Here is a 12476-nt window from a genome sequence, read left to right as displayed (position 1 = left end):
GGGAATGGGCTACGTGAGACACAGAGGGAATGGGCTACATGAGACACAGAGGGAATGGGCTACATGAGACAGAGGGAATGGGCTACATGAGACACAGAGGGAATGGGCTACGTGAGACAGAGGGAATGGGCTACATGAGACACAGAGGGAATGGGCTACATGAGACACAGAGGGAATGGGCTACATGAGACACAGAGGGAATGGGCTACGTGAGACACAGAGGGAATGGGCTACATGAGACACAGACGGAATGGGCTACATGAGACACAGAGGGAATGGGCTACCTGAGACAGAGGGAATGGGCTACATGAGACACAGAGGGAATGGGCTACATGAGACACAGAGGGAATGGGCTACGTGAGACACAGAGGGAATGGGCTACATGAGACACAGAGGGAATGGGCTACGTGAGACACAGAGGGAATGGGCTACATGAGACACAGAGGGAATGGGCTACATGAGACACAGAGGGAATGGGCTACATGAGAATTCAGATATGCACCATAGGTAAGTGCATAATTATATATAGCACAGTAGAATTGTTGTTTGGAAGAAAGGTGCTGAAACCCCAAGTAATAAATAATGTATGTACACTAATAAAAATAATTCACCTTTAAATAAGAAATATGGTAGAAAAGCAGATACTTACTCCCAGACAGTAAAACACACACACACACACACACACACACACACACACACACACACACACACACACACACACACACACACACACACACACACACACACACACACATGGTGTGTGTGCCTGTGTCACCCTGTGGTGGGAGGGATATGGTGTGTGTGCCTGTGTCACCCTGTGGTGGGTGGGATAGAGTGTGTGTGCCCATATCACACCGTGGTGGGAGGGATATGGTGTGTGTGCCTGTGTCACCTTGTGGTGGGAGGGATATGGTGTGTGTGCCTGTGTCACCCTGTGGTGGGTGGGATAGGGTGTGTTTGCCTGTGTCACCCTGTGGTGGGTGGGATAGGGTGTGTGTGCCTGTGTCACCCTGTGGTGGGCGGGACAGGTTCTGTGTACTTGTGTCACCGTCTGGTGGGTGGGATAGGTTCTGTGTACCTGTGTCACCCTGTGGTGGGTGGGATATGGTGTGTGTGCCTGTGTCACCCTGTGGTGGGAGGGATATGGTGTGTGTGCCTGTGTCACCCTGTGGTGGGTGGGATAGGGTGTGTTTGCCTGTGTCACCCTGTGGTGGGTGGGATAGGGTCTGTGTACCTGTGTCACCCTGTGATGGGTGGGATAGGTTCTGTGTACCTGTGTCACCCTGTGGTGGGATAGGTTGTGTGTGCCTGTGTGACCCTGTGGTGGGCGGGATAGGGTGTGTGCCCGTGTCACACTGTGGTGGGTGGGATAGGTTGTGTGTGCCTGTGACCCTGTGGTGGGGGGATAGGGTGTGTGTACCTGTGTCAGCCTGTGGTGGGAGTGATAGGTTGTGTGTGCCTGTGTCACCGGGTGGTGGAAGGGGTAGGTTCTGTGTGCCCGTGTCCTCGTGTGGTGGGAGGGATATATTTTGTGTGCCCGTGTCACTGGGTGATGGGAGGGATATATTCTGTGTGCCCGTGTCCCCGTGTGGTGGGAGGGATATATTTTGTGTGCCCGTGTCACCGGGTTGTGGGAGGGATATATTCTGTGTGCCCGTGTCACAGGGTGATGGGAGGGGTAGGTTCTGTGTGCCCGTGTCACCGGGTGATGGGCAGGATATGCTGTGTGCCCGTGTCACCAGGTGATGGGAGGGGTAGGTTCTGTGTGCCCGTGTCACCGGGTGATGGGAGGGGTAGGTTCTGTGTGCCTGTGTCACCGGGTGGTGGGCAGGATATGTTGTGTGCCCGTGTCACCGGGTGGTGGGCGGGATATGTTGTGTGCCCGTGTCACCGGGTGGTGGGCGGGATATGTTGTGTGCCCGTGTCACCGGGTGATGGGAGGGGTAGGTTCTGTGTGCCCATGTCACCGGGTGGGGGCGGGATATATTCTGTGTGCCCGTGTCACCGGGTGATGGGAGGGGTAGGTTCTGTGTGCCCGTGTCACCGGGTGGTGGGAGGGTTAGGTTCTGTGTGCCCGTGTCACCGGGTGGTGGGCAGGATATGCTGTGTGCCCGTGTCACCGGGTGGTGGGAGGGGTAGGTTCTGTGTGCCCGTGTCACCGGGTGGTGGGAGGGGTAGGTTCTGTGTGCCCGTGTCACTGGGTGGTGGGCCGGACTTACCTCTCTCTGCAGCCTCGGTACCCGAATGCCGTTCTCCGGCAGTGTAGATCCTTGCTGCCTTGCATGTTGCTCTGGAAACAGCTATCTGGGGCGACCCGAGCATCTTAAAGAATAAACAAGACATTGTGGTCAGGATGTTAATCCCAGAATCCCGTGACTGGTCCTGTAAAGCAGCAGGAGAAACCCTGATAGTATACATGCTGCACCGTATAATGATACCGAGCACAGCCATGCGTGCTGCGCCGTATAATGATACAGAGCACAGCCATGCGTGCTGCACCGTATAATGATACAGAGCACAGCCATGCGTGCTGCACCGTATAATGGCATGGAGCATACACACAATTAAACATGTGTTTTAAAGGACATGGAGTTATACTCTGCATTGCTCTATACTTCTGTAGGACAGACTGCTTTACACCTCTAGTGTTAGAGGAGCCTGCAGCTAATTGCCCCAGCACTAATGGGATTTGGGGTTATACACCCGGACGGGGCACAGATTGTACCTGAGCCCCATAGGGTCTTGCAGTGCTGGCTCAGGGATGGACACTCCCCGTTGGAGCAGTAGCCGCTGCCGTAGCCGCAGGGAGCCCCATTCTCCTGGAAGGCGTCTTCGGGGCACGCCGCCGAGCTCCCAGTGCAATATTCCGGGAGGTCACAGTCACCCTTCTGCCTGCGACACATCTCCCCGACGGGGCGGACCTGCGGAGAAGGGGCGTTACGGGGTCTGCCCGCCGGCTCCTGCCTGTCCCGCTATCCCTGCATCGGGCTCTGAGAACCGCCGTGCGTCAGCGCACTAAGTGCCGGCTTCCAGGGGATTTCGGGCCACGTAGCAGTGCTGCTTCATAAGAGACGTTCTAGTACTGCTTAGCAGACATGGCCCATTGCCGGCTATTCCGGGAAGTAACACGACTTAGTAGATATGGCCCGTTCTCTTGCGCGGCCTGTGCAATGTCACGCGGAGTAGCACGCCATGGTTACTGTGCCCTCCGCATCGCTGCGGGTTCATACGCTCGCGGTGAGATCTTGGCGCGTCATTGCCATGTTCGATGTCTTTAGGTCAGGACGGTGCTACACGCCCGGGGTTCATTGCTAGTTACGAGGCGCACAGTGCGGATAAACGCCGCGCGCGCTGGGGGCCCGGAGTAACGTCCCGCGGTACCTTGCACTGCTGGCAGCAGTCTCCCTGCGCACACTCCGCGCCCTCCTTTAGCCGGCAGGTTGTAGCGTTACAGCACTGGTTAGCGCACTCCTGCCAAGCACAGGAAGTCGTTATACAGCAACCGTATGCGTATATAGATATATATTGCATATACACATATAAGTGTGTATGTCAATATTTACATATGTATATATTTGTGTGAATGTATAGGTGTGTGTATGTATAGGTGTATGTATGTGTATATATATCAATGTGTATGTATGTACTGTATACAGGGCCGGCGCAATAGTATTCGCGCCCTAGGAGAACCTCCAGCCTTGCGCCCCTCCTTCCCCCCATCAACCATACACTTCCGTCATTTTTTTTCTAACTGAAAAATGTAAATATTACACCAAATAGAGGTTTTTATAACATTTATACACACTCTCCCTTCTCCCCCTCAAACTCTCCCTTCTCCCCCTCACACTCTCCCATCTCCCCCTCACTCTCCCATCTCCCCCTCACACTCTCCCATCTCCCCCTCACTCACACTCTCCCAACTCCCCCTCACTCTCCCATCTCCCTCACACTCTCCCATCTCCCCCTCACACCTCACCATCACCCACTCACACTCACTCATCTCCCCCTCACTCACACTCTCCCATCTCCCCCTCACTCACACTCTCCCATCTCCCCCTCACACACACTCACACCATCTCCCCTCACTCACACTCACACTCTCCCATCTCCCCCTCACTCACACTCTCCCATCTCCCCTCACTCACTCTCCCATCTCCCCCTCACTCACACACTCCCATCTCCCCCTCACTCACACTCTCCCATCTCCCCTTCACACTCTCCCATCTCCCCCTCACTCAAACTCTCCCATCTCCCCTCACTCACTCTCCCATCTCCCCCTCACTCACACTCTCCCATCTCCCCCTCACTCACACTCTCCCATCTCCCCTTCACACTCTCCCATCTCCCCCTCACTCACACTCTCCCATCTCCCCCTCACTCACACTCTCCCATCTCCCCCTCACTCACACTCTCCCATCTCCCCCTCACTCACACTCTCCCATCTCCCCCTCACTCACACTCTCCCATCTCCCCTCACACTCTCCCATCTCCCCCTCGCAAACACTCTCCCATCTCCCCCTCACTCACACTCTCCCATCTCCCCCTCACACTCTCCCATCTCCCCTTCACACTCTCCCATCTCCCCCTCACACTCTCCCATCTCCCCCTCACACTCTCCCATCTCCCCCTCACACTCTACCATCTCCCCCTCACACTCTCCCATCTCCCCTCACTCACACTCTCCCATCTCCCCCCCACTCACACTCTCCCATCTCCCCCCCACTCACACTCTCCCATCTCCCCCTCACACTCTCCCATCTCCCCTCACACTCTCCCATCTCCCCCTCACACTCTCCCATCTCTCCCTCACACTCTCCCATCTCCCCCTCACTCACACTCTCCCATCTCCCCCTCACACTCTCCCATCTCCCCCTCACAAACACTCTCCCATCTCCCCCTCACACTCTCCATCTCCCTCTCACACTCTCCCATCTCCCCCTCACTCACACTCTCCCATCTCCCCCTCACTCACACTCTCCATCTCCCCCTCACTCACACTCTCCCATCTCCCCCTCACTCACACTGTCCCATCTCCCCCTCACTCACACTCTCCATCTCCCCCTCACTCACACTCTCCATCTCCCCCTCACTCACACTCTCCCATCTCCCCCTCACTCACACTCTCCCATCTCCCCCTCACACTCTCCCATCTCCCCCTCACTCTCCCATCCCCCCTCACTCTCCCATCTCCCCTCACTCACACTCTCCCATCTCCCCCTCACTCACACTCTCCCAGATATATACACTTTCCCCTCTCTCCCTCATACATACTCCCCGTGCCCTCCCTCATACACAGTCCTCCCCCACGCACTCTCCCGCCCACTCTCTCCCCCATTCTCCCTGACACTCTCCCACACTCTCTCTCCCCCGACTCTCCCGGACACTCTCTCCTTTCACTCACCCAGACACTCTCTCCTCCCACTCTCCCCGACACTCTCGCTTCCCCACTCTCCCTCACACTCTCTCTCCCCCTACTAACTCTTTCCCTGACACACTCACTCCCTCATACATACTCTCCGCGCTCTCCCTCATACACACTCCTCCCTCCCCCACTCTCCCTGACACTCTCCCACACTCTCTCTTCCATTCTCCCTGACACTCTCTCTCCCCCGACTCTCCCAGACACTCTCTCCCTCCCACTCTCCCCGACACTCTCGCTCCCCCACTCTCCCTCACACTCTCTCTCCCCCTACTAACTCTTTCCCTGACACACTCTCTCCCCACCCCCACTGACACACTCTCCCTTCCCCCACTGACACACACCAGAATCACACAGGACACACCCATACATGCACTCAACTCGCCTCACTACGGCCCAGGCTGCGGCCTCCTCATCCTGAATGGCAGCATTACCCAGCAGCAGCCAATCAGGATGGCGGAAACTGCCAGCCCCCCTAGCAACTGCCCTGCTCAAGGGATTCCTGCATTAGGCAACCTAGCCAGCTACAGCCCCCCAAATTCTGCCCCCCTATGTAGCCGCCTAGTTTGCCTAATGGTGAAACCGGCCCTGACTGTATGTGTTTATGTTCATGAATATCTGCACATATAATTTGTGTTTGTGTATCTTTGTGAATCTTTGTATGTAAATATATATATCCCCCACACACGTGTTTATAGATGTCTGCATGTATATGTAATTAGGTATCTCTCTGTATGTATGTGTATGTCTGCCTGTATGTATTTGTATCTTATACTATATTAGTGAAAGCACTGTATGTTTGCCTGCCTGCTGGATGTCCGGTGTCCCTAGGGGAAATCTCATTGGTCCCTTGGCCCGCCCCCGCACACCTCTCATTGGCCTGAGGCGGAGTGACGGCCCAAAGGACACACAGGGACACACACACACACACACACAGGGACACACACGGACACACGGACACACGGACACACGGACACACGGACACACACACACGGACACACACACACACACACACACAGGGACACACACACACAGTAGGGGGGTGTGTACATTAGCAGCATGTATAACCCGGGGGGGGGGGGGCCTCACATACCCGCCGGAGCCTCTTCACCGCCTCTTCCTCCCCGAAATCAGCCTCCTCCTCTCCCCGTGTCTCCCGCGCTTTCAACCCCCCCCACCCCCCCGGCGCCGCTACAGTCAGCGGAGCGAGCGAGTGCCCGGGACACAGCGGGGGAGCGGCCACAACAAGCTGCCTCCCGCCTCAGACCACGTGGGACCTTCCGGACGGGTGAGTGAGCGGCCTTCACCTCCCCTCCACCCCCTGGCGCCGCTACAGTCAGCGGGGGAGCGAGCGCCCGGGACACAGCGGGGGAGCGGCCACAACAAGCTGCCTCCCGCCTCAGACCACGTGGGAGCGGCCGGACGGGTGAGGGAGCGGCCGGACGGGTGAGGGAGCGGCCGGACGGGTGAGGGAGCTGCCGGACGGGTGAGGGAGCGCCCTTCACCTCCCCTCACCCCCCTTCACCTCTCCTCACCCCCCTTCACCTCCCCTCACCCCCTTCACCTCCCCTCACCCCCCCTTCACCTCCCCTCACCCACCCCTCACCTCCCCTCACTCCACTTCCCTTCCCTTCCACCTCCCTCCACCCCCCCCTTCACCTCCCCTCCACCCCCCCCTTCACCTCCCCTCCACCCCCCTTCACCTCCCCTCCACCCCCTCCCCTCCACCCCCCCCTTCACCTCCCCTCCACCCCCCCCCCCTTCACCTCCCCTCCACCCCCCCCCTTCACCTCCCCTCCACCCCCCCCTTCACCTCCCCTCCACCCCCCCTTCACCTCCCCTCCACCCCCACCTTCACCTCCCCCCCCCACCTTCACCCCCCTTCACCTTCCTTCACTCCCCCCTTACAACCTCCCACCACCTCCTCACCACCTCCACCCCCCAAAGCCAACCCCACCCCCCTTCCCAACTCCCCACCACCTCCCCCCCCTTCCCACCACCTCCCCCCCCCCTTCCCACCACCTCCCCCCCACCCCCCCCCCCTTCCCCCCACCTCCCCCCACCTCCCCCCCACCCCCCCCCTTCCCACCACCTCCCCCCCACCCCCCCCCCTTCCCACCACCTCCCCCCCACCCCCCCACCTCCCCCCCACCCCCCCCTTCCCACCACCTCCCCTTCCCCCCCCCTCCTTCCCACCACCTCCCCCCCACCCCCCCCCTTCCCTGAGGCGGAGTCACGGGCCAAAGGACACACAGGGACACAAACACACACAGGGACACACACACACACACACGTAGACACACACACACACACACAGACGTAGACACACACACACACGTATACACACACACACGTATACACAAACACACACACGTATACACAAACACACACACGTAGACACAAACACACACACGTATACACAAACACACACACGTAGACACACACACACATAGACACACACGTAGACACACACGTACACACGTACACACGTACACACACGCACGTAGACACACACACACGTACACGTAGACACACACACACATGTACACGTAGACACGTACACACACACACACACACATGTACACATACACACACACACACACACATGTACACGTAGACACGTACACACACACACACATGTACACATATACTCACACACATGTACACGTACACACACACATGGAGACATACACACACACACATGGAGACATACACACACACACATGGAGACATACACACACACACATGGAGACATACACACACACACACACATGTACACATACACACACACGTATACACTCACACACGTATACACACAGGTATACATACACATAATGTATACACACACACACACACATGTATACACACACACATGTATACACACACACACACGTGTATACACACACATGTGTATACACACACATGTGTATACACACACACACGTGTATACACACACACACATGTGTATACACACACATGTGTATACACACACACACACATGTGTACACACACACATGTGTACACACACACACATGTGTACACACACACATGTGTACACACACACACATGTATACACACACACACATGTGTATACACACACACATGTATACACACACACATGTATACACACATACACATGTATACACACACACACACACACACATGTGTATACACACACAAACATGTGTACACACACACACACATACAATGTATACACACAAACATGTATACACACACACAAACATGTATACACGTGTATACACAAATGTGTATACACACACACGTGTATACACACACACACGTGTATACACACACACGTGTATACACACACACGTGTATACACACACACGTGTATACACACACGTGTATACACACACGTGTATACACACACATACGTGTATACACACACACGTGTATACACATACACACACACGTACACATACACACACACACATGTATACACACACACACATACAATGTATACACACAAACATGTATACACACACACACCCCAGCACCACCACATCAGCACACCGGTATCCCATGCCCCCCCAGCACACTGGCATTCTCGGCTCCCCACCATTCCCAGCCCCCATCAACACCATCAGCACCCACACATCGCCACCTTTGCACCTCCCCCATCGGCACACCCACATCCGCACCCCCACATCAGCACCAAACCCTCCCAAATCAGCACACCAATACAATCACCATCAGTACAGCCACAGCAGCACTACCACCGCACATGGGCCGCGTGGACCACTCCCCACCCAAATGCCACACCCACACCACAAACATCCCGGGCAACGCCGGGGCTCTCAGCTAGTATGTAAATAAGTGTCTGTCTATATGTACATAGGTGTGTGTGTATATTGTGTATATTTGTAAATGAGTACAGACGTGTGTATGTTTGTATGTGTGTAACATGTATACAGGTATGTGTTACCTCCAGGGTCCCGCAGTCACACTCCTCCCCACTCTCCACAAACTGGTTTCCGCACACGGGCCCCCCGAAGAGCTGGTCCGTGTCGGGGGTGTTGAGCAGGCAGCTGGGACTTGCGTCTCTCAGGAAGGTCTGCAGGTCCCTCCGGCTGCAGCTGCTGAATACTTTGGGGTACACCATGCTGAAAAGGGGGGGCATGCAATCACATTAACATAAGGTACCACTGATACACTAACACATGACATGCAAGGGAACTCATGGGGACACGCACAAAACATCCAGATACATGTATATATACACATGAACACACGCATACATACCCAAACCCATGCACCCACACCTACATACACAGACGAACACAAACATGTGTACATATATACATACACACACAAATACACACACATTCCACACTCTCTCCGCTAAGACACAATCCCCCCCCAATCCTTACCCCACTCTCTCCGCCATGTAACAGCCCCCCAATCCTCACCCCTCTCTCCCCCACCATGGCACAGCCCCACACTCTCCCCCACCATGACACAGCCCCCCAAACCTCACCCCAGTCTCCGCCATGACACAGCCCCCCCAATCCTCAACCCACTCTCCGCCATGACACAGCCCCCCCAATCCTCACCCCAGTCTCTCCACCATGACAGCCCCCCAAACCTCAACCCACTCTCCTCCGCCATGACACAGCCCCCTGATCCTCACCCCACTCTCTCCGCCATGACACAGCACCCCAATCCTCACCCACTCTCTCCGCCATGACACAGCACCCCAATCCTCACCCACTCTCTCCGCCATGACACAGCCCCCCAATCCTCACCCCACTCTCCCCCACCATGACACAGCCCCCCAATCCTCACCCCACTCTCCCCCACTATGACACAGCCCCCCAATCCTCACCCCACTCTCTCCGCCATGACACAGCCCCCCAATCCTCACCCCACTCTCCTCCGCCATGACACAGCCCCCCAATCCTCACCCCACTCTCCTCCGCCATGACACAGACCCCCAATCCTCACCCCACTCTCTTCCAACATGACACAGCCCCCCAATCCTCACCCCACTCTCTCCCACCATGACACAGCCCCCCAATCCTCACCCCACTCTCTCCGCCATGACACAGCCCCCCAATCCTGACCCCACTCTCCCCCACTATGACACAGCCCCCCAATCCTCACCCCACTCTCTCCGCCATGACACAGCCCCCCAATCCTCACCCCACTCTCCCCCACTATGACACAGCCCCCCAATCCTCACCCCACTCTCTCCGCCATGACACAGACCCCCAATCCTCACCCCACTCTCCTCCGCCATGACACAGCCCCCCAATCCTCACCCCACTCTCTTCCAACATGACACAGCCCCCCAATCCTCACCCCACTCTCTCCAACATGACACAGCCCCCCAATCCTCACCCCACTCTCTATCACATGACACAGCCCCCCAATCCTCACCCCACTCTCTCCAACATGACACAGCCCCCCAATCCTCACCCCACTCTCCTCCGCCATGACACAGCCCCCCAATCCTCACCCCACTCTCTTCCAACATGACACAGCCCCCCAATCCTCACCCCACTCTCTCCGCCATGACACAGCCCCCCAATCCTCACCCCACTCTCTCCGCCATGACACAGCCCCCCAATCCTCACCCCACTCTCCCCCGCCATGACACAGCCCCCCAATCCTCACCCCACTCTCCCCCACTATGACACAGCCCCCCAATCCTCACCCCACTCTCCTCCGCCATGACACAGCCCCCCAATCCTCACCCCACTCTCTTCCAACATGACACAGCCCCCCAATACTCACCCCACTCTCTCCCACCATGACACAGCCCCCCAATCCTCACCCCACTCTCTCCGCCATGACACAGCCCCCCAATCCTCACCCACTCTCTCCGCCATGACACAGCCCCCCAATCCTCACCCCACTCTCCCCCACCATGACACAGCCCCCCAATCCTCACCCCACTCTCCCCCACTATGACACAGCCCCCCAATCCTCACCCCACTCTCTCCGCCATGACACAGCCCCCCAATCCTCACCCCACTCTCCTCCGCCATGACACAGCCCCCCAATCCTCACCCCACTCTCCCCCACCATGACACAGCCCCCCAATCCTCACCCCACTCTCCCCCACCATGACACAGCCCCCCAATCCTCACCCCACTCTCTCCGCCATGACACAGCCCCCCCGGTCTTGTGTCTCCGCACAGCTGCACCCTGCCACGTTCTCATCGTGAGACATGCCCAGATTGTGCCCCATCTCGTGTGCCACGGTGGAGGCCGCACCTATGGGGTTTGCGCTGTGATCCTGGGGGGAAGGAACGGGATACAAAGAACTGAGATAAAAGGACCCCACATCCCGGCGTGGCACCCGACCCGTCCGTGGCACCCGACCCATCCGTGGCACCCGACCCGTCCGTGGCCGTGATCAGAAGAATCAGGGGCAGTGACGGGGGAAAGGGACAGTCACAATAAGATGGGACAGCGGTCATAGTTAACTGTTTCACTACCAGAGCCCCTAATGCATTTCAGACCTCTCACCGGACTGCTTAAAAGATGGCTACTCTGACATGATGTGGATTGGGACTGCGCTGAGGGTCCCGTTGCAGCCACGTGGCCGTCTCACTCACCTGGTTCACAGCCCCAGAGTCACCCGTACACATGGCTAGCTTGGTGGCCAGTCCAACCGTGGTACCATCAAAATCCACGCCTCTGTAGAGAGAAGACAAGGACGCAGAGGGTCAGGAGGGACGCGAGGGGTTAATATGACCACATGATCATGGGATGATAAGACATTTAGGGCAGGCAGAGGGTCAGGAGGGACGCGAGGGGTTAATACGACCACATGGTCATGGGATGATAAGACATTTAGGGCAGGCAGAGGGGCAGGAGGGACGCGAGGGGTTAATATGACCACATGGTCATGGGATGATAAGACATTTAGGGCAGGCAGAGGGTCAGGAGGGACGCGAGGGGTTAATACGACCACATGGTCATGGGCTGATAAGATATTTAGGGCAGGCAGAGGGTCAGGAGGGACGCGAGGGGTTAATATGACCACATGGTCATGGGCTGATAAGACATTTAGGGCAGGCAGAGGGTC

The 12476-nt window shown here is 56.8% G+C and overlaps 1 protein-coding gene across 1 annotated transcript in view; it reads right to left on the bottom strand.

Annotated features, from left to right (window-relative positions):
- Window positions 1–12476, bottom strand: part of ADAM8 (ADAM metallopeptidase domain 8) — a 68316-nt gene that overhangs the window by 29273 nt on the left and 26567 nt on the right. Inside the window, exons 10-15 of the mRNA XM_075610304.1 lie at window positions 12004–12085; window positions 11533–11681; window positions 9366–9543; window positions 3382–3471; window positions 2726–2921; window positions 2220–2322 (exon numbers count right to left, since the gene is read on the bottom strand). Of these exons, the coding sequence (XP_075466419.1) occupies window positions 2220–2322; window positions 2726–2921; window positions 3382–3471; window positions 9366–9543; window positions 11533–11681; window positions 12004–12085 (798 nt within the window). The remainder of the gene's footprint in view (window positions 1–2219; window positions 2323–2725; window positions 2922–3381; window positions 3472–9365; window positions 9544–11532; window positions 11682–12003; window positions 12086–12476) is intronic.

The sequence above is a fragment of the Ascaphus truei genome, chromosome 8, assembly GCF_040206685.1.
Source record: "Ascaphus truei isolate aAscTru1 chromosome 8, aAscTru1.hap1, whole genome shotgun sequence".
Classification (NCBI taxonomy): domain Eukaryota; kingdom Metazoa; phylum Chordata; class Amphibia; order Anura; family Ascaphidae; genus Ascaphus; species Ascaphus truei.
The sequence above is the reverse complement of the archived record's forward strand: the minus strand, read 5'-3'. Positions and strand labels throughout refer to the sequence as shown.